Source organism: Nematostella vectensis, chromosome 9, assembly GCF_932526225.1.
Source record: "Nematostella vectensis chromosome 9, jaNemVect1.1, whole genome shotgun sequence".
In the NCBI taxonomy this organism is placed as follows: domain Eukaryota; kingdom Metazoa; phylum Cnidaria; class Anthozoa; order Actiniaria; family Edwardsiidae; genus Nematostella; species Nematostella vectensis.
In genome coordinates this window covers 9,835,341-9,857,881 of record NC_064042.1, presented here as the reverse complement: position 1 = coordinate 9,857,881, position 22,541 = coordinate 9,835,341, and the positions used below count along the sequence as shown (strand labels likewise).

Genomic DNA, 22,541 nt, shown 5'->3' with positions numbered 1-22,541 from the left:
GTACGTAGCCTTTCTATAGCAGGCACCCAAACAATTGGTGTTAAACGCTACATACAATATGCCCTCGTTATATAAGGCAAGGCTATGAAGCACGCTCTATTGCGGCCTACCCAGGATAAGGCGTAATGCACTCCATACAATATTGCCTCCCTGTAGAATCCCAACTCTCAATACACTACATAAAATATGCCCCTCTCTATAGCGGGCACCCCAGCCCTAGGCGTAATACACTCCATACAATATAGCCTCCCTATAGCGGACACCTCAGCCCTAGGCGTAATACACTCCATACAATATAGCCTCCCTATAGCGGGCACCCCAGCCCTAGGCGTAATACACTCCATACAATATAGCCTCCCTATAGCGGGCATCTCCAAATATAGTCGTAATTCACTCCATACAGTATATGCTTATGTATCGAGCCTACATATGATGCGAACTGTTCATGGTACACCCCAGGCAATACACACTTATGTATCGAACTATCTTTACATATATATGATGAGTACCGGACGTGGTACCTGTAATACACACTTATGTATCGAACTATCTTTACCTATATATGATGAGTACCGGACATGGTACCTGTAATACACACTTGTGTATCGAGATGTCTTCACCTATTTATGATGAGTACCGCCTATGGTACACCGTATGCAATACAAGCTCATGTGAACGCGCTTTACTTACCAGGCCCATCTGTCCGATCTCCTTGAGAAGAGCGCGCAGTTCCTGGATCGAGCTGAGCGTTATGAAGTCATGGGCGAGGTGTACAAACTCGCCATTCCCATCTACGAGCAAGAGAGGAACTTTGCGGTAAGCACAGTATTAGTACAGCGTTACTTACAGATGAGGAACTTAAGTGCGCATGGGCAAAGCTATTTGTTTATAGTAGAAATATAATGAAAGTAATAGGTAAAAGGAAATAGGAATAGTATGAAAGGTAGCTTCGAGGCGCACAGCCCGTATCGTTTTGATTCGGCCAGTAGGGCGTTATCTACGAGCAGATAGGTTCTTCCTTTATGGAGTCTTATCACGCTTTAAATTGTGTTGTATAATGTCTCAAGTTTTCTTAGAATGTTCAGAACCTGTCTAAAGCCTTCGACAAGTGGGATACTTTGTGTCATTGTCATTAAATGCATTTCAGTACCTTTTAAAACGTACGTCAAACGCGACATTTATACAGTTTCTTTTATCCAGGGTCTTGCTAATGCTTATCAAAACCTCGCTAAAGCGTACGCCAAGGTGGTCGAGGTGACCGCGAGTGGTAAGCGAATGCTAGGCAAGTATTTCCGCGTGGCGTTCTTTGGAAAGGTGAGTCATGTGTACTGTTTTTTTTTTTTTTTTTTTTTTTTTTTTTATAGTATCAAGTGATTATCAATTCAAATCAAAGAGTTTATATGAAAACAATGATACGCCCAAAACCTCTGATTGCCTCCTGAATGCTTCGCTTTAGGCAGAGTGTCACTGTTTATTTATACAATAAGAAGAATTTGTATAATAAGAAGAACGTTGCCAGTGCGAACGTCGAATGGAAAATGTCGAGACCGGAAGGTGCTTATATATGAACTCCAGTGATAGCATTTAATTTATTATTGTATAGTTAATCCATGTTCATCTGCATTGGGTTCAAATATTATGGGACCCATGGTATCCTTCGGTTGCGGAACTGTCATTTGTCCGTTTGCACTGACAACGTTTTTTGAAATAGGTGTATGTGATTGTTCGGCTTTTCCACCTTGAATCAGAACAACTTTAAATGCCAAAGTAGCTTTTTTGGAAACCATATTATCTCGTATCGTTTATAAGATGTTCGCTTACCTTTTTATTTGGTTATCGTTTCTCAGATATTCGCTTTCCATTTTGTCTCTATCGTTTCTCAGATGTTCGCGGACGACGACGGCAAGGAGTACATCTACAAGGAGCCAAAGATCACCTCTCTATCAGAGATCTCGCAGCGACTGCAGGGCATGTATTCCAGTAAGCACAGCGAGAAGCACATCAAGCTGATTCACGAGTCCGCAAAGGTAACCACATCTTCACTTTACTCCTTCCTATGAACTAATCTTGTCCTTTTTTGTCCTCCAATAAACAAACTTGGCCAGAAATCTTGCCTGTACACAGGCGGTTTGTGTTAGTTAGGAAATCATGGAAATGCGTTCGCGTAGCCCGACCCAAACCTCTTTTCTTTGTCCGCGTGCCACAGAAATCCCAGTATCCCCAAATTCCCGGAAAACAGACTAGACAGCCTGTGTACTCGCTGCCAAACATCTGCAAACGTAACCAAACCTCCACTGCCCTAAGGCTTCCTTTCTGTGCAATCGATTTCTGTCTTTTACCTGAAATAATACGCGATTGCAATAGGCAAAATCAAGTAAAAAAGTCCAAATAAACCACGAAATTTCCGCCGCCGTCACGCCAGAGACCAACGAAATCTTTCAATGAAAAAAAAAAGCCTTTTCTGAATCTTTCTGGCTGATTAATAAACGTTAAAAAAAAGTTGCTTTTGTTGTTGTTGTTGTTGTTGTTGTTGTTGTTGTGTTGTTTTGCCGCCCAAAAAGTCACGTGATTTCTCAGTGCAAGTCGCCTATTTAGGTTGCTGACAATCTTTGGTGATAGTCTGTTTGGACACTTTTATATTATCACTCCCACCGGTTCATTTCTTTTGTACCCCTTCATCTGTTTAATGAAGTATGTGTTATCTCTATGAGAAGGGCCTCTTAATACATGCTGTGACTAATGGCAACCAATAACATTTGAAGGTCCATTCTGACGAACTGGATTCTGAGATTGGCTATATTCAGGTAAGATGGAAGCCCATAGTTTCATTAAGCTGCAACTGTTGTTGTTGTTGTTTTCATGCTATGCTGTCATCCCATATAGTATTTTTATCCCCTAATGTGAAAACATGAAAAGGTTGCTTTCGTGTATCCCTTCCTATGTAAACGTCTCTAAGCGCTACATGCGCGATTGACTTTTATGTAGATACGGATACCTCCTTGTATTTTCAATTCGTAAGTGTGACTGACACAGAAGTATAGGGGCTCAAGTACAGGTTAAATAAACTGCTATAGAAGACAGCGCCTAAGACTTCATCGGAGAAAAGGCGGTGTATACAGCCCTCAGTGTGACTAGCCAGGGCTTTTGTACGCTAAACCTTCAGCTGTCGTGTCTCAGTTTCGAACCCGGAACTTCTTGTTTGAGGGGCGAAGCCCATGCAACTGTTCCATTGCGGCTCTCTTATGTTCATTCGTGTCTACCTAGATCACGTTTGTGAAGCCGTACTTTGACGATGAGGAGATGGAGCAAAGAATCACTGTGTTTGAGCGCAATAACAACATACGACGCTTCATCTACGAGACCCCTTTCACAGCGAGCGGGAAAGCACATGGAAGCCTTGAGGAGCAATGCAAGAGAAAGACTATTCTCACAAGTGAGTGGACACAACCTTTCATGAGCTCAGTTTTTGATGAGTGAGTAAGTGAAACCCGTAGACATGTCCAGGGGTTAACAAGTAATTGAATACAACCCTTAGACGGGGCCAGGGGTTAACGAGTAAGTAAATTATGGGGTCAGGGTGTTAAGGAGGGGGGAGGGGGAGGCGAGTGGCTCTAGGGGAATACTCCAAAGAGAAAACCAGTGAGTAAATTTGCTTGTGGTGACTGCGCCGAGGGTATGTGAAGATCGCATGGTGTCTGGAGGAATAATGCTAGAGGTAGACCATAACGAGTGGGTGAATACGCCCCAGTACGGAACAGAAATAGGGAGAGGGGAGAAAATAAGATATGGCAAATAGGGTGACGGAGAACAATGATAGAGAAAGGAAGAGATAAACAAAAGTTGAAGCAAAAGAATGACCTGTTAAACTATTCGATTGTTTGGTATTTCAGCGTCGAATCACTTCCCCTATGTGAAGAAGAGGATTCTTGTGGTCCAAGAGGAGCAATACGAGCTTACACCAGTAGAGGTATGACAATTACCCTATTATTATCAACACCTTCAGCATCATCATTATCATCAGCATAATCCCCACAACCATCATCATCACCACAGCCATTATCACCACCATCACAATCTCCCGCATCACCATCAACGAGGTCATCACAACCATCTTATCACCATCCACCATTACCACTACAACCATCACCACCACCATCACCGCCATCACCATCATCATCACCACCACCATCACCGCTATCCCATCGTCATCACCCCACCATCACCGCTATCACCATCGTCATCACCACCATCATCATTACTACAACCACCATCACCGCCATCACCATCGTCATCACCACCATCATCAGCAGTACAACCATCTCCACCACCAACACCGCCATCACCATCGTCATCACCACCACCATCACCTTCATCTCCATCACAACCATCATCACAACCACCATTGTTATAATCACCACCATCACCACAACCATCATCAACATCACCGCCATAACCATTGGCATCATCACCGTCTTCATCTTGACCATCGTTATTTAATCCTATGCGTTAGGCGGGTAAATATTCAATAACTGAACCCGCTATTCGTTGTCGGTGTCCCAGGTCGCCTATGATGGTATGCGTTATGTGGGTTAATATTCAATTGACTAAACCCGCTATTCGTTGTCGGTGTCTCAGGTCGCGTATGATGGTATGCGTTACGTGGGTAAATATTCAATTGACTAAGCCCGCTATTCGTTGTCTGTGTCCCAGGTCGCGTATGATGGTATGCGTTACGTGGGTAAATATTCAATTGACTAAGCACGCTATTCGCTGTCGGTGTCTCAGGTCGCGTATGATGGTCTGCGTTACGTGGGTAAATATTTAATTGACTAAACCCGCTATTCGTTGTCGGTGTCCCAGGTCGCCTATGATGGTATGCGTTACGTGGGTAAATATTCAATTGACTAAGCACGCTATTCGTTGTCAGTGTCCCAGGTCGCCTATGATGGTATGCGTTACGTGGGTAAATATTCAATTGACTAAGCACGCTATTCGTCGTCGGTGTCCCAGGTCGCCTATGACGGTATGCGTTACGTGGGTAAATATTCAATTGACTAAACCCTCTATTCGTTGTCGGTGTCTCAGGTCGCCTATGATGGTATGCGTTACGTGGGTAAATATTCAATTGACTAAGCACGCTATTCGTTGTCGGTGTCTCAGTTCGCATATGATGGTATGCGTTACGTGGGTAAATATTCAATTGACTAAACCCGCTATTCGTTGTCGGTGTCTCAGGTCGCCTATGATGGTATGCGTTACGTGGGTAAATATTCAATTGACTAAGCACGCTATTCGTCGTCGGTATCCCAGGTCGCCTATGATGGTATGCGTTACGTGGGTAAATATTCAATTGACTAAACCCTCTATTCGTTGTCGGTGTCTCAGGTCGCCTATGATGGTATGCGTTATGTGGGTAAATATTCAATTGGCTAAGCACGCTATTCGTTGTCGGTGTCTCAGGTCGCGTATGATGGTATGCGTTAAGTGGGTAAATATTCAATTGACTAAACCCGCTATTCGTTGTCGGTGTCTCAGGTCGCCTATGATGGTATGCGTTACGTGGGTAAATATTCAATTGACTAAACCCTCTATTCGTCGTCGGTGTCTCAGGTCGCGTATGATGGTATGCGTTAAGTTGGTAAATATTCAATTGACTAAACCCGCTATTCGTTGTCGGTGTCCCAGGTCGCGTATGATGGTATGCGTTACGTGGGTAAATATTCAATTGACTAAGCACGCTATTCGTTGTCGGTGTCTCAGGTCGCGTATGATGAGATGCAAAACAAGGTAAAGGAACTGGAGCAAGTCACCACCCAGTCCCCACCCGACATGAAGAGGCTGCAACTCGTGCTGCAGGGCAGCGTCAGTGTACAGGTAAATATGCGTGCGCATGGCCACGAGGAGACCCCGCTGAGTTGCCATAACTGATAAGGCTATGTTATGATGATAAAGTTGTCATACAGGCAATTTCTTGTTTGAGTGACTACTTTATTTAACAATTAGGCTAAGTTCAAACGTAATATTTTCCATGAGCCGTATTCAATGCAAATGCATGCAAATGGAGATCAAACAATTGACTTGATTTATTTGTATGCATTTGCATTGAGTACGGCTCATGGATAATACGACGTTTGAACTTAGCCTTAGACTACGAGTTCCAGTTTTCTATGAGTCAATAGATAGTCAACGAGGCGCGTAGTGCGTGGCGCGTAATTGTTTTAGTATAAATCCACTCACATGCTACCTTAAAAATTACGATTTTAATAATTCTCAGTAATAAATAACCGCTATTGGAGCGAAAAAACTGGCTTTTTCGCTACTCACTATCTATGGCTCAATAGAAAGTGAGTACGGGAACCAATCAAATTACGAGATTTGTGATAGTATGCGAGTGGATTTATAGTAATATAGGATATGAGCTTGTTTGGGGTTGTTTCTGAGGGAGGTGTACAGCCCCGGGGATTAGAGTACAGTACTTACCCGTTTATAAGAACCTAGAATTAAAGAACTTGTTAAAAACCTAAAAATACCAATTTAGACTCCCATTAAAAACTATTTAGCCTAAAACTTGGAACAGGTTCTAATACAAAAGGAACCTTTAAGATCTCCCAGCAATGAAGAAAATCAAAATTTTAATATTCTCTTTTAGAATTTTGTATTTCAGCCTGGCTTACCGACTTGTTTAATGACTAACCTGTTATAAAAAATTGACTTGTGTTGGGTTGTCTCTGAGTTATGGCGTACATGCCCTGGGATAGAGATTGACTTGTGTTGGGTTGTCTCTGAGTTAGGGCGTACATCCCCTGGGTTAGAGTGTGCGAAGCAAAGTAGCTCTATGATAAATGGTATAATATTGCGTGTATTTATGCCGGTTTGCAGGTTAACGCTGGGCCTCTAGCGTACGCCCAAGCCTTCCTGGACAAGACTGTGTGTCACAAGCATCCAGGCAAACACATCGAGCGGCTACAGAATGTGTACAGGTGGGTTAAGGCGGTGCTTTCTTGGGGGGGGGGGGGGGGGGGGGGTACGGGCTTTCTGGTGGAAGGACACTTCGAGCAGCCGTATACTGGTGGGTAAAGTTGGTGCTTTCCGGAGAGGGGTGGTTTTTTTTTTTAGCAGCTTGATTTTTCAAGTGAGGAAGTACAGCCTTTTCCAAAGTAAACGTTGTCGAAGCAAACAGCGAGGTACAAATTGTTTGAAATGTAACACGACGTTGCTTTTTCTCTAGGGAATTTCTGAAGTTCTGCGGTAAAGCGCTAGAGATCAATAACCAGTTGATTAAAGAAGACCAGCGTATGTACCACGACGATATGAAGGAGAAATATGGACTGCTGAGAACAGAGCTAGCGAAGTACATCGACGAGGAGGTAAACATTAGAATATCAATTACTATAGCCACCTATTGACGTCACGAAGAGTAATATCGTGACAACCACTGTCGCGTCATCATAATTACAATCGTCATTTTCGTCAGCACTATCAGCATTAGGACATTATCCAAGGTCCTAGGAGTTGAAGCCAAGAAAATTTTGGGGATGGGGTCGGTTCTGAAGTCCAGGAAATACTTGGAATGAGTCTTGGTCTGAAGTCCAGGAAGTTCTTAGGATGTTGTTGGGTCTGATGTCCAGGAAATTCCTGGAATGGGGTTGGGTCTTAAATCCAGGAAATTCGTAGGATGGTGTTGGGTCTGAGTGTTTTCTAGAATCTCACATTTTAACGAATGATATCTTGCCGTAGTAATAATACTAGTCACACGATGGAGGCAATTACTTTTAACACCGTCTGTCCTTGCGCACAGAATTCCAGTATGCTCAAGCAAGGTAACAGTGTCACCTCTCTCGGCCTTACCATGAGATGATAGAACAAGGGGACATGCGCAAAATGGTCAACACCGCTGGTCGGTGACTTGATACTCGCTGGCGCCGCTGGTCTCTTCTATGTACCGCCCCGCGTTAAACGTGACACCGAGCCGTCGGAGAGCTCGTGACTGTCACCAATACCAGGAACGATCAATCGATCAAAGATTCCTTTTCCAGGCAGTTGGTACATGACCTTTTCAGACCGAAAAAACGTTTTACCTGATTTTATTCCCTGTCACTGGTGAAAAAAGGCAACACCGCGTCTATTTAACACTAGTGTGTGGACTTTGAACGGTGGTCGTGACACAGTTTTAAGGGTATGCCCTTCACAGAAATATTGAGTTGTTGTTTTCGAGAGTAGAAGGTCTAAACAGTGCAATAAAGCTGATATGACAAAGCTATTGAGCTATCCGAGTGAGTTTGGTAAATGTTTTTTTTTTTAATTTTCTTTTTAGTTTTCTTTACTTGATCTGTCTTCCAATGATGAATTGAAACAACAACAAAGGCGTGAGTGACAAAGGCTCTTTAAAGGACCCAATATACGGCTGTACTATAGCCCATAGGCTGATTAGTACTGTGCGAAGTCTTTTTTTTTATAAAACGAGACGCGTTTCAACTAAAGCAAAAGGAGCGTCTGGTTTTGAGAGCAAGATTCCTAGAGAGAAGGTCAATGTTCGTGTGAAGTGTCCACTTTCGACACACCATTTTAGCAATTAAACCCACGCACATCGTCTGTTGAGTTCTATTGGGTTTTACTTAGTCTGTAAGTGGGTTAGTACTCTATTAACTCGCATTATCTCCCTTATCCTAACCTTATATGAAGTACTAACACGGTGTCTTGGCGTAATGCATTGGTTGGTTCGTGAGCGCTCGGATGATGTCCGTCGGTCCACGTGCGTGACACTTTTATTTTGTTTTTGTTTTTAATGGTTTAAACTCATTACTTTGGCAATATATAACTTTTCGTGTATTTGTTGATACGTTAGAAATATTAATTTAGCCGTTTTTATTGTAGGGTGAATTTCACTGTTTTTTTTTTTCTACTGAAATTTGCATTGGGTTTTATACCCTATCCCGTCACGCAAGTCGGATCAACGCACTTCAAAGTTTCAAAGCTATGATCCTTTATTCTATTTTGCTCGAGTCACATCACCGTTCAAACACTCTGGGCCTTTTGAAAACCTTTTGAGGTTCATTCTGGCATTGATAGAATATATCGCCGTATTTAAGTAAACAAATAGAAATAAATACCGTATGGGATAGGGTGGGTCCATATACGGTTCATTTCGTTTATGCCGAATTGGATAATTCAAATGTAACTGATTCTGCCATGTACGCGTCGTTGCGTTGGAAGTAAGCGCATTTGAAAGGGTAAATAATTGAATGGCAAATTTTGCGCCACAATTTTTAGAGGGAGAATAATGTTTTTCAATAGCAATATAGAAATGTTAATTAGGAATAAATGTTGTAATTGCAACTTTTTTTCTATTTTGTTAATATCAAAGGAAGTATTTTTTGTAAAGTTCATCATATCGAAATAAATGTAAAGAGTTGTTGTCTGCTAAAACTGAGTGCTCACAATACGCTCTCGCAGCCACAGGTAGCCCGAAGTCATTTGAACAAGGCTCGGTTTCCAGCCGTGGTTACGTCGCGCTCTCCTACACTGACTCCTGTTCGTGACGTCACATCGTAACTGAGATAATTATGCGTGATGTGCGGACTCTGGGTTTTCCTGCCAAAAAGAGAGCTCTTTCACGGCAAGTTTTTGCTGGGGCCTTACAGTCTTCCTAACCGAACTTTTCTAACTATGAGTTGAACACTTTCGCGAACCCTCCGGCCGCCATTTTGAACTCTAAGCGTGGTAATTATGCTAATGTATTTACATTATGCTAATGTAAGTTTCTGATTGGCTAATCCAGACAAAGTCTCGTACCCAGCGCCCAGCCTTGGAATAGGAGAGGATCGCGGGCGCATCGAAACAGCCACGGCTGGAAACCGAGCCTAGTCTCAAGATGTTTGTATTTGTTGTGTAATGGATCAGGGCTATCCCAGATTTGCGGTCTAGCTGTGGTGGATTTGTATAATAAAAGTTGAATTCTCTTACGCAATCAGAGTGTTGTTTTCAGGGACTCTAGGAAAATATAACAAATAAGCTTCTTTGCATTCCCGTCTAATGAATTTGGGTTTTTTTAAAAGGGTGGAACCGCAAATCAATGTTTCGTTACCCGCAGTGGTTCATGGGTAACGTATGTATGGTTGAATCCTGGTCTCTGGACGCCGTATGAAGGTACATAAACAAGATTACTAAGATTTCTAACCCTGTGTTTATTTTTATTTACGCCCTTTTTTGTCAATATACACCCCATACAAGTCTCCTTTTACACCCAACATATCAAAACACTTTATCAGCATTAGAGCAGCATTTTTTTTTTATTTTAGGGTAATTCACAAGGCGGCTGTGGTTTGAATTCCCTTCTATTAATTAACCAAGCTATCGCAAATCTGCTATTGGCAAAGATACATACCGATTAGCATTTATCTAGTACACCATAGAGGTCTACCGAACTATTATCGATCCTGTTAGTCATAGATGTCGTCGTCGTCGTCATCCATTTCTCCCCCTTCGAGCTTCGGTAAGTCATTGAGTTTCTGCTTTATGACCTCGTCCTGCATGGCTGGGATGAGACCTTTACGGAACGCAGTTGACAGTAGCTGTTCTGCATTCTCAACCTAATAAACACACATATCACAGTATTTAGGCTCTGAGCGTGTGAGTTCTCAACCTAATAAACACACATATCACAGTATTTAGGCTCTGAGCGTGTGCGTTCTCAACCTAATAAACACACATATCACAGTATTTAGGCTCTGAGCGTGTGCGTTCTCAACCTAATAAACACACATATCACAGTATTTAGGCTCTGAGCGTGTGAGTTCTCAACCTAATAAACACACATATCACAGTATTTAGGCTCTGAGCGTGTGAGTTCTCAACCTAATAAACACACATATCACAGTATTTAGGCTCTGAGCGTGTGACGTCACACGCGCCACGGCGGCCTTGCTGGGACTTAGTTTGCAAGGTCAGTAATGCTAAAAGCCTACGTACCGAGCATGGGATAAGCTTAGACTTCTTCTTTTGAGAAGTATGGTTTTCAAGCGATGGAGGATATATTGAGTTGAAGGTCGTTAAGTACGCATTTTATCATAAGAAACATTCATGATTTGGGTATATATTGCGATGCGAAAAAAAATTTAATTTTAAAGCAGTGCCACTTCATATTCGAATACATCTCTATTCTCAAATTTTGAATGATGTGTTTTTATGATGTGTAGTTCTAGAAAATATCTATCCCCCCCATGGAGGGGGTCGGAGAAAAAAAAATACAGTAACTGTTAAGGAAAAGGGCATTCCCCCCCCCCCCCGGGAGTTTGACTCCCCCATCCCCCCGGAATTTCCAATCCCCTCCATGGGGGGGAGTATAAATATTTTCTGGAACTTCACAATGTGACCGTCGTAAGTCGGTCAGCCAATTCCAATTGGCAACCGCCAATTACTATGACACCAAAAACCGTTTTTCTCTTTTGTTTACCCTCATTGAACAGTTCAATGTCAAGTCAAGAACTTTCAAGTAAACTTGCAGAAATTCGTGTAACTGGTGCCCCACTATACTTGACGTAAGTCGTGCACTCGTTTCTGTCAGCCTAGCCCTTCCCATAATGCATAATTACCTGCGGGTACTGGTGCCCAGCCCACTTGAGATAAGTCACGAACTCGTTCCAGTCCACCTTGTCGTCCTTGTCCATGTCGATGCATTTGAGTGCCATCTTGGTCTCGTCGCACCGGTAGCATCCGAAGTATGGCGCCATAAAGCCGCTATAAAACGAGTCAAACTCGAGACAGTCGTCACGCTCGCCGCCCTCGCGCAGGTCCCACTCGTCCCACATGGCGCGGATCTGTGCACAATAAGAAGTCGAATTAATGCTTGCATGAGGCTTAGTTCAAACGTCGTATTATCCATGAGCTTTATTCAATGCAAAGGCTTGAAAATGAAGATGAAGCAATCGACTCGACCATTTGCATACGTATTTGCATTGAATACGGCTAATGGATAACGACGTTTGAAATTAGCCTGAGCGCCCAGGGTTAAGGTTAATTGGCCAGCCACTTATTCACTTTAAAACACGTCTTAAATGAGAACTCTTTTCCTATTAGGTAACTCCATTAACCTGTTCCATTACCCCCCTGGCACTCCTCTTCGCATTTGACAAATACCTGTTAGATGAGCTTAGTTGCATGAAATTTTTGGCCGAGGGCTTCATGCGGCATGCGGTAGCTTTTCTGGGTCGCTTTTCGAGAGCTTGTTTCGCAGGCTACCATAACCCAGGTGCCATGGCACGAAAACTCTGCTCTTAACCAACGGCAAACCTTTATTAAGCGCTTGTTCTGGTTCTGAAGGTGGCTTTTTTTATTATCACTACTGTAATTGGCATCTCTAATACTGCTTTAGACTCGATATTCAGTAGTATACAGGAGGTTTGTGGTATTAAGCTGAACAGGGGTGTATCAGTACGGTATTTAGCTGCCCGGGGATTTGACAGTACGGTTTTTAGCTACCGGGAGCTTGTCAGTACGGTATCTAGCTACCAGAGGGTTGTCAGTACGGAATTTTGCTGACCGAGGGTTTCTCAGGGCGGACTGATCGGGGATGTATCCTAAAGTTATTTAGCTTTCAAGTGTTTCTCCTACCTCATTGATAAGCTCTTTGATATGCACGTCCTTGATCTCAGCGTTAGCAATCACTTCACTCATCTTGGGCGTGAGCTTTCCGCCAGAGCGATCAAACAGCATGGCAAGTCCAGGGGCACTGTGGTATTCCTCCTTTATGTTGGCATGGAGATCTTTCAGCATCACCTAGCAACGGAATTAGGCGGATATGTACAAATGAGCAACGAGGATGCTGGTATCACCTAGCAACGGTATACTGGTTAGGATTGGCCACAGGCGGCCCAAGCGTAGGTCTGTCTAGGTATACTAATGATAAACTTTGTTATATACAGAGAGATAGAGTCGCCACACTTCGCTCGGGCTGTGTAAGCAAGGAACAGTGACGGGTTGCGCGAGCGTGTGGAATGTGAAATAGTCACGAGATCAGATACAAAATACAGTGGAACCCAAAAGGACAAGTTTATTCTATTAACATTTTTTTATTAGACAGGCCTAGAGCTTGGGCCGCCTGAGGATTCACTACTAACAGAAACACTGGTAGCTTACAGGGTTCTTCTCAACCTTGAAAAACATTTCGAAGCAGGAACCTGTGAATAGACCATGAAGTGTCTTGATAACACCGCTCGAACGGCGGTAGCATTATTATCTCTTATAAGGTATATAGATAGGCGTTCTTTCCCGGGTTGATGATCGGGCTTCCTGTGGTGGCTTAAACTTCTGACGTTACAGGATCGCCCCAGCCCTCAAATTGTTTCACGGCTTATCTCCAAGGACAGGAAAACCCGGAAAGGACGCCTGGAAGTAGGGTAGTACACAGGAAACCCGGTAAGAACGCCTGGAAGTAGGGTAGTACACAGGAAACCCGGAAATAATGCCTGGAAGTAGGGTAGTACACAGGAAACCCGGTAAGAACGCCTGGAAGTAGTGTAGTACACAGGAAACCCGGTAAGAACGCCTGGAAGTAGGGTAGAACTACACAGGAAACCCGATAAGAACGCTTGGAAGTAGGGCAGTACACAGGAAACCCGGTAAGAACGCCTGGAAGTAGGGTAGTACACAGGAAACCCGGAAATAATGCCTGGAAGTAGGGTAGTACACAGGAAACCCGGTAATAACGCCTAGAAGTAGGGTAGAACTACACAGGAAACCCGATAAGAACGCCTGGAAGTACGGTAGTACACAGGAAACCCGGTAAGAACGCCTGGAAGTAGGGTAGTACACAGGAGACCCGGTAAGAACGCCTGGAAGTAGGGTAGTACACAGGAAACCCGATAAGAACGCCTGCGACTAGGCTGAACACAGGAAACCCGATAAGAACGCCTGTAAGTAGGGTAGTACACAGGAAACCCGATAAGAACGCCTGCGACTAGGTTGAACACAGGAAACCCGGTAAGAACGCCTGGAAGTAGGGTAGTACACAGGAAACCCGGTAAAAACGCCTGGAAGTAGGTCAGTACACAGGAAACCCGGTAAGAACGCCTGCGACTAGGTTGAACACAGGAAACCCGGTAAGAACGCCTGGAAGTAGGGTAGTACACAGGAAACCCGATAAGAACGCCTGCGACTAGGCTGAACACAGGAAACCCGATAAGAACGCCTGTAAGTAGGGTAGTACACAGGAAACCCGATAAGAACACCTGGAAGTAGGGTAGTACACAGGAAACCCGATAAGACCGCCTGCGACTAGGCTGAACACAGGAAACCCGGTAAGAACACCTGAGACTATAGGTTGAACACAGGAAAACCGATAAGAACACCTGTGACTAAGATGAACACAGGAAACCCGGTTAGAACGCCTGGAAGTAGGGTAGTTAGGGGCTCATAAGTAGGGGCAATCGTCTGCATTATATATGTGTCACGGCGTTTCCTAGGATCAGGCTATTTTTAGACGCGCGAGCACGAACGGGCCAATCAGCTACATCGACGTTGGTCGCGCGCTAGTGACGTGAGGCTGCACGCGCAAATTTCAGTTAGGAAGAATATTTTTTTTATCCATCATCCGTCGGTTTTGTTTGTTCAACAAAAGAATTGCAAGCCAGAATTTAAATTCGTAGGTAAAGTTGGATTCATCATTGAAGAAGAGAGCAACAAAAGTCAAAGTACCGAAGAGAAAACATAGCTTTTTGTCTAAGACTGCACGTCTAGTTGAGCTCAGCCAAAACGTAAGCACTAAGGTCGCATCTGATTGGCTAATCCGCGCGTCAAAAAAAAAGCCTGATCCACTCACCTCCTTCATTCGCTCGCCTTGTCCCTCGGTGAATTGCGGGTCTTCCCCAAAAAGTCGCTTGAGTCGTAGGGCGATCATTGCGCCCGAGGCCAGAGTGGTTATACGCATAACTGGCTCCTCGCCAAAGAAAGCCGCCATGCTGAGAAATGACAATAAGTAGGTGAAAAATAACCCTACTAAAGTTGTTTTAAATATTTTCCGTGTGAGAATGGCGAAACGAAGTGGGAGGCGATGCCAACCCGTCGGTGCAGAGATCTCAGAATCAATGACAATAAAAAAATGAGAATAAAAAATATTAGAATAAATGGATTTTTACTACCCCCCTCATACCGAAACAATTCCTGTATCTGCCCTCGAGTGATGCCATGAAAAAGTTTAATACCTAAACTCCTTGCTGTCGGGCGTGAACTGGTCCATACCGAACACCATGTCCAGAGCACGACCACCATAGATCGGCTGAAGAGGGTCTGGGTCCTGTCCTGTTACAATCCGGGTAACAGCAATGGCGGCGTTGCGCAACTCCTCGCAGTTTAACTTTTTCAGCACCTGCACGTGTGTAGGTGGTGTTAATGGGTGCCGTGGCGAGAGTGGTGTGATAAAAAGCTGTTCTGGTGGTTGTTGCTGACCAGGGCAATGATAGGTGTAATGGTGTTGGTAATGATGATAATTATTGAATAATGATGACAGCTGTGGTAGCAAAAGGTTTTGATGATGGTTGTAATAATGGCGACAGAGGTAAATGATGGATAATGATGAGAGTAATAATGATGGTGGTGATTGAGATAACAATGTCGTCTTGACTATTGTTGTTGTTGATGAGAAGGATGACGATGTTTGTGATGATAATGGAGGGTGGATGATGATGATGATGGTGATGATGATGATGATGATAATGATGATGGTGATGATGATTATGATGATGATATATGATGATACGACCTGCGTGACACTAATGTTTTGGGTTCTATCAATATAGCATTTTATTAAAAGAGCATCCTATCATTTTGACAAATATCATTATCCATTAGATATTCCATACTTGTGAGCAATAAAATGGGGCCATAATAAATGTAGAATGTATTGAGTTCCACCATGATTCATGTTGATCTAGAATGTACACCTCATTTGCACGGATTTTTTTCTTCTGCAGTATAAAGAATTCGTCACGTGCAAGTCGGATCCAGGGTATTGCGTTACCTTCTTATTGCCCATGCGCACAAGGTTCATCAGTGTCACGCTAGAGCATGCGTGACCCATAGAGGCCCCCTCTTTACTAAGTCCCGCCCAGATCCCGTTCGCTCCGTTAGCAAGGCATCTAAGCTGAGTCACATCCTGCATTCCCCACTGCTCGTGCACGTGCACTAGGAGGTGTCCGTCCTGGAACCCGCACCGGTCCATCTCGTCCCGTATCACACGGGTCCACACTCCGACGGTCTCCGGGAAGTTTTTTCCTGTAAATCGTGTATTAAAAGAGCTACGTCACGGGTCTTACATAGTACAAGATTAAGAAAAGAGACGGAAGTCAGCCTGAGCAATTCCATGTGAGACATTGTAAGGCTTTGTAACGTTTTGCGCGGGCTCCCTGTGTTATTTAACCTATAAGGCATTGCGCGCAGGTGGAACTGGTGTCTACCACAAAAGTCGTGTTAAAACATTACTGTCTTAATGGTTCTCATGAACATAGTGCTCACACTATATCCATGAAATAAAGTCTGAATAGTTACTCTTACTAATTGGACTATTTGAGACAATAAAAGTTCTAACAAGGCATTGTTTCCATTGCATATGCCTGTTCTAGTTGAATTATAATGCCAAAATATATACTAAATAAGTAGTAACAATTTAGGTTTTGTTTTATGGGCATAGTATAAACACGTTACAGGGTGTTAAAAAGAAGTTCAATACAATTGATAAGTTCTAAATCAGCCAACTTCAAAACTGTTAAAAGGCAAATTAAATATTTTAAAAGTGCCAGTCTCTCCTAACCCTCACTTCTTCCCCATGATCCCGACTCCACCCCTGGCGGCCAAAAAGTGGGTCATTTCTTATTAAGGTATCTTCAAATACTATGCTTTTTCCATATGATACCTACGACTGCGCACCCCCCCCCCTCCCCCTTGTCGGCCAAAAAGTGGGTCATTTCTTATTTAAGGTATCTTCAAATACTATGCTTTTCCCATATGATACCTACGACTGCGCACCCCACCCCCTCACCCTTGTCGGCCAAAAATTGGGTAATTTCTTATTAAGGAATCTTGAAATACTATGCTTTTTATGATACCTATGACTGCGCCCCCCCCCCCCCCCCCCCCTTGACGGCCAAAAAGTGGGTCATTTCTTATTAAGGAATCTTGAAATAATATGCTTTTTCCATATGATACCTATGACTGTGCCCTCCCTCCCCCCCTCAATCAATCCTGTGTATGCGCCTGCGCCCAATGTCTTAAAACTCCTGCGCGCAATAAAATCTAGTCTCGATGAACTGTGTGTTGAGCATCGGTTGTAATATTTTTACCTGATTCTTCGTAAACGATACCAAAAGGACGATCTTCAGGTGGAAGTGTCGACAAATAATTCACAACCTTCAAGATTCGCCTGGGCCTTTTATTGATCGCGTCATAGAAGTCTCTTAGGTTGACAAAGATTTTCGGATCTTTGGAGTTTAGATTCGCACGAATCCACCGGAATCTAGAACAGTCAAATTATAGAAAAAAAAGAGGTTATTCGTTGTCTTTGTTTCGTTGTCTTTGTTTTGTTTAGCACTATAATTTGCTTGGGAATGGGTCAAATATCGTATACAAAAAGGTTTGTGAGAAATAAATGAGTTTTTGCTTAGATAGCCTTAGAAGCCACCCATTTAGTGACAGCTTAGCCTAACGGATTACAAAGAATCACATCCACCAAATTGGATAGTCCCCCAGCTTTGCCAATTTAATATGTCGTCTAGCTAACCAAGACGCCATGTTGGAAATTGCCCAGAAGACCTTGGGGCGAGGCTAGCGCGCACCCTGCGCCCAACTGCGTTCAAGCAGCAGGTCGCAAATCTTATTTATCGTGAACTTTTTGTAGTCAATCCCATTGTAGACCAAGTCCATCTCGATAATGGCATTCCCTATTCCTAACTCTTTCATCTTTCTCATCCCGACAGGGATGAGGTCAGCAATGGGCACTCGATTCTCATCTATCTTTTCCAGGAACTCGGTGAAGGCATATTTGAGAGTCATATCCTCGCCTCTCTCGTGGAGTTGTTTGATGAATGTGTCACCCAACCTCGTCATGTGGTTAAACGAAGCTACAATCATGTGTTCGAAGCCGATTTTCTTTACCTGAACGCAAATGAAAGTGGGATATCAAGGGCGAGTACTGCCATGGAATTATGGATTACTACAAAGACACGGGAGAGGTTAAAATGCGATCTTTAGAATTCTGGCAGAAATTATCTATACGAAAGACAGAAACTCTCGAAAACCACATACAATACAACTGGATTAAGGAGGCAGACAACAAAGTCTTCTGGAGTTTTAAAATAAAAGATTACCGAAATAAGCTGGGAGATATATGGGAAAGCCATAATCTAATTGCTGGTAATTTTAATACAGTTGAAAAATTGTATTAAAATGAAAAGACTCCAACCAACAAAGCAAACTTAGAACCTATAGAATATATATTCAGAACAGCGAACGAATTTGAGACATTTATCAGCCAGGTCACCAATACAAACCACAGAATTGCGCTGACAAAACTGCGAATTAGCAATCATAAGCCGCTCGAAATCGAAGCTGCGCGTTATCAAAAACAAAATAAATGATAGCAAAATTAATTGCCAAAATCACTGCGTTACGAAGCACAGTAACGCTGTTAGTCCTCCTTTGCATTTACTTGGAACTTATCCCATGTACATAATCTTTATAAAGACCAAATAAAAAGTATGAATATATGTATTATTTGCTCAACTCATCAGTAGGTTCCTGACGCCGGGATTGGTACGTGATGCGAGTTTAGTTTTTCGTATATCGCTCTGGTTACCAATTTCCGTACACGCATCAAGCCTTAACCTTACGGGGAATCAAGCGCTCACCCAACTCTGAGTCACACACACAAAATCATTTTCATCGGCTAATCAAAAGAAATAGACACTTTAAATTTAATAAAGCTACCCTAGTGTGGGACTCCAATTGTGGGTGTTAATTCAATAGACCAAACGTATCTTTGTAGTAAAAATAGAACAGGACGATCGACATTCACAGGGAAAACAATTGATATGGAACAATGGGAACAGCTTAGAAATTAAAACGCAAGCATTAGCTACACAACTTCTATTTGTTGTTTTATTTTTTTACAGAAGCATTAAGAAAAAATATTGGGCAAAGCCACGCCCTAACTAATCATTTCCTTCATATCAGTTAATCTTGTTTTAAGAACTGTCGTTTTTCTAGCTCACTCGGTCATTTCCTTTTTAGGCATGACATACCATATTTGGGAGTCCGCTTCAATCATTGTTTTCGCTTTTATGTCGCTCTAGAACTTTGTAAGTCGAGAATTTCCACGTAAACTTGCAGGAATTCGTGTTTTCTACGATTTTGCTGGCAGCCATCTTGGAAATGGAGCCTAGTCCCTAACGTTTTAGAATATCACAGGTCTCCCGCGTGCTCGCCCCAGACTCTTTTGGACCATTTAGAAAAACGACAGCCATTGATTGATATGATAACTTTTGAAAATATTGGGGGGATAGGCGGGGGGGGGGGGGGGAGTGGCACGTGCTCCTGCCACGGCTCTGATTTGTCACTTTACAACGGCTGCCGTGTGAGATTGGGATCACCTTTAAATAGGTCGTGGTCACGGTACATGATTCGGGACGACCCTTAGCGTTGAATAACATTATTTACTTTGTATCCATGCCTCGAAATATAATAATTCAACATTGATTCCTTTGTGTGCACGCCCCTAGCCTCTATGGTATCGATCGCACAAGAGCCAATCAACGTGCGATTTCATAGGGCCAATCTCATTAGTTGACATGTTCGTTGTCACGGTACATGATTCGGGACGACCCTTAGCGTCGAATAACATTATTTACTTTGTATCCATGCCTCGAAATATAATAATTCAACATTGATTCCTTTGTGTGCACGCCCCTAGCCTCAATGGTATCGATCGCACAAGAGCCAATCAACGTGCGATTTCATAGGGCCAATCTCATTAGTTGACATGGGAGAACGTATGATTTTCTGGTTGAGATATTACCAAGATTAAAAGTGACTAACGACAATTGGACAATTGGATTTTAACAGCAAGCTTAGAGGATAGAGGTCACACTTAAACACTAGGTTCCGCTATAAAAGGAAAAGCTCCCCCCCCCCCTCCCCCCACCGGGCTCAGATTTGCAATTATAATCAGAACACTGCCACCCTAGCAGTCACAAATTATAAATCCCCTGTAAAATTGCTTAGCTCTGGGGCTCAGTCGGTTGGATCAAAGCAGAAAAACGACATAAACAGAGTATTTTCGCAGCAAGATTAGAGGTCATACCGTATTGAACGAAACAGATAAGACAATAAGAAGGATGAATACGAAAATGAATACGTAAGCAAGACTTCATCAATGCTATAGTATCATCAATTACTCATTATGTACCCCGGGAGAAGTCGATGTTTGCGAGAATAAACATTTTAATACCTGGTCATAGATGGCCCACTTGTTATCCATTGTATGGCCGCGAAGTTGACCAACTGTGGTCTCCCGCAAAGTGTTATCAAGCACGAAAATATCCAGATTTCTCAGAGTTTCTCGCTCTTTGTTTGTCTCTTGCAATGCTTGGCGAGCCTTTCGAAGCTGTCTTTGGAATGGTGGTGCCATGTTTGAAGTTTAAACACACTTTTACCACTTTGTACCTAGCGCTTAACTGAAACTAGTGCTGGCTGACTGAGACTAGGGCATGCATAACTGGGGTGACATATTGGTGATGTGTTCACAAAGCGATACAATCCTTCTATGGGAGGAGCTTATGTTTATGTATTTATTTGCGGCTTTCATGAGATTTCGAATTGGTTTAATACGCAGCTCTTACAAGCTGCAATTTGACTGGGCAAATGAACAATATCCGCTATTACTGCGACATTCCGCAGCATTTAATAACAATAGCATTTTTTCTCTTTGCTTATTTTCATTTGTTTATTTTGCGTTCACACATTCTTAGTATAAATCAATGTAAATTAAGTCGCTTTTAGCATAGTTCACCGGTCTGAAAGAGTTCACATCATTTGTAAGTATCTCGTTCCGTTTATTTGCTAGCATTCGTAAAATTATCTGTATACGTAACGTCGCCGTACCTTGTAGAACATTCAGGCTGTTTATCGCAGCAACCGTCATTATCGTCACTATCGTCATTACCGACATACCGTCATCACCGTTAGTACCGTCTCAATCGCAGATAAGTTGTTGAATAAAATCGTCCGTGTTACAGTTATGACATGTTGGAATTTTACTCTTTCGTGCAACGTTTACCGCCACATTTTGTTGAAATGATATGTGATATGTGTGTGACTGAAAGCAGACATTGACCGTCAAACTTCGAAATCCCATCGCCGATTTAAACCAGAAATGAACGAATCGAGCGATACCCGACAAACATTCGAAGATAAAACGAAAGAACCGATATCCGAACGAACATTATCCGATCACAATCCGATCGATATCCGACCCTCTTCCGAACCGAATGGCGCAATCCGAGAAACAGCTGATCAGGAATCGAATATTTTGCCTCGTCGTAGCGAACGTCTCCGAGTGCCTACCGATAAAGGAAGAGCGTATCAAGCCGAACAAAGGTTTAACGAATGCTTGCGAATACAAGAAAGATCACGCTAAAGATTAATTCTATCGATTGGATCACCCGTGGAAATAAGAACCGCGAAACCGTAAAGTTACAACTTGAGACATTTAACGAACTTTGCGAGCAATTGTCCATGTATTATGAAGCCTGGGAAGAAGGTCTAGAAGAAAATGAAAAGGAGAAAGCTCTTTCTTGGTTTGAAGAATTGCAAGTTAGAATCAAACGCTTTCACAGTAGAATCACTGAATGGATGCAGAATGCTGCTTTTCGACAAAGTAACACCCCTTCCAAATCTTCATCGCACTCTTCTAAAAGCCATCGGTCCTCGAATAGTTCCAAGAGTGCTATCTCCGCTAGAGCCAGAGAGCGCGCTAGGGCCGCAGAATGCATCACAAAGGCTAAGTTTCTAAAGCAGAAGAAAGCTATTCAAAATAAATTCGAATAACTAGAGCTTCAAAAAGAGATTTCTATTGCGCAGGCACGAGAAAAATCCTACGCAGAAATTGCAGATCAAGTCGATGTCACGCCCGCTACGTCTCCTACGCCACACTTTGAGTTTGACTTGGGAGATGTTATGCAACGCGATGTGAAGCCATCTCCTATCAGAGATCATGAGAAGCCACTGCCCGTGCTCGGAGACGTTAAGAAACGAGATGTGAAGCCAACGCCCATCAGAGATAATTTAAAGCCACCGCGCACTAGAGCGACTTCTCCTATCTTCGCCCCTTTGTTGAGGTTCACCCATCCCGACGCCGCCCAAGCCTACACGTGTAACACCTCAAGACGCACTGGAAGTACCGAGACATTTTGACCGCAATTTTGAAAACGAAGGCTTAAGGACACTCATTGAGAAACAGAATGATCTCACACAGATGCTAGCCGTGCTCCAACAACATG

The 22,541-nt window shown here is 43.1% G+C and overlaps 2 protein-coding genes across 9 annotated transcripts in view; one reads left to right on the top strand and one right to left on the bottom strand.

Moving 5' to 3' along the window:
• Window positions 1-9,967, top strand: part of LOC116612189 (dedicator of cytokinesis protein 11) — a 71,899-nt gene extending 61,932 nt beyond the window's left edge. For all 8 annotated transcript variants that reach the window (XM_048732550.1, XM_048732549.1, XM_048732552.1 and 5 more), the window contains 10 exons: window positions 694-816; window positions 1,201-1,314; window positions 1,884-2,027; window positions 2,763-2,804; window positions 3,265-3,433; window positions 3,891-3,967; window positions 5,761-5,874; window positions 6,880-6,980; window positions 7,229-7,367; window positions 7,799-9,967. In XM_048732550.1, coding sequence (XP_048588507.1) covers window positions 694-816; window positions 1,201-1,314; window positions 1,884-2,027; window positions 2,763-2,804; window positions 3,265-3,433; window positions 3,891-3,967; window positions 5,761-5,874; window positions 6,880-6,980; window positions 7,229-7,367; window positions 7,799-7,858 — 1,083 coding nt within the window. In that variant the 3' untranslated portion in view covers window positions 7,859-9,967. The remainder of the gene's footprint in view (window positions 1-693; window positions 817-1,200; window positions 1,315-1,883; window positions 2,028-2,762; window positions 2,805-3,264; window positions 3,434-3,890; window positions 3,968-5,760; window positions 5,875-6,879; window positions 6,981-7,228; window positions 7,368-7,798) is intronic.
• Window positions 9,968-10,169: 202 nt separating this feature from the next.
• On the bottom strand, window positions 10,170-21,177 carry LOC116614015. Its single transcript, XM_048732564.1, has 9 exons — window positions 20,492-21,177; window positions 17,828-18,141; window positions 17,331-17,503; window positions 16,013-16,266; window positions 15,198-15,361; window positions 14,816-14,954; window positions 12,610-12,774; window positions 11,592-11,816; window positions 10,170-10,589 (listed from the first exon to the last, which is right to left on the bottom strand). Exons 1-9 carry the CDS (start codon window positions 20,669-20,671, stop codon window positions 10,440-10,442), a joined length of 1,764 nt encoding a protein of 587 aa, XP_048588521.1. The 5' UTR covers window positions 20,672-21,177; the 3' UTR covers window positions 10,170-10,439.
• Between the last annotated feature and the right edge of the window lie 1,364 nt (window positions 21,178-22,541).

What these genes read in the sequence shown, in the direction of transcription:
- LOC116614015 (XM_048732564.1), bottom strand. Translation starts at nt 20,671, where the DNA reads ATGGCACCACCATTCCAAAGACAGCTTCGAAAGGCTCGCCAAGCATTG. An exon ending in CCCGACAGCAAGGAGTTTAG is followed by an intron (nt 14,955 to 15,197) that starts GTATTAAACTTT and finishes GTCATTTCTCAG; the next exon opens with CATGGCGGCTTTCTTTGGCG. An exon ending in AAGGCGAGCGAATGAAGGAG is followed by an intron (nt 12,775 to 14,815) that starts GTGAGTGGATCA and finishes TTCCGTTGCTAG; the next exon opens with GTGATGCTGAAAGATCTCCA.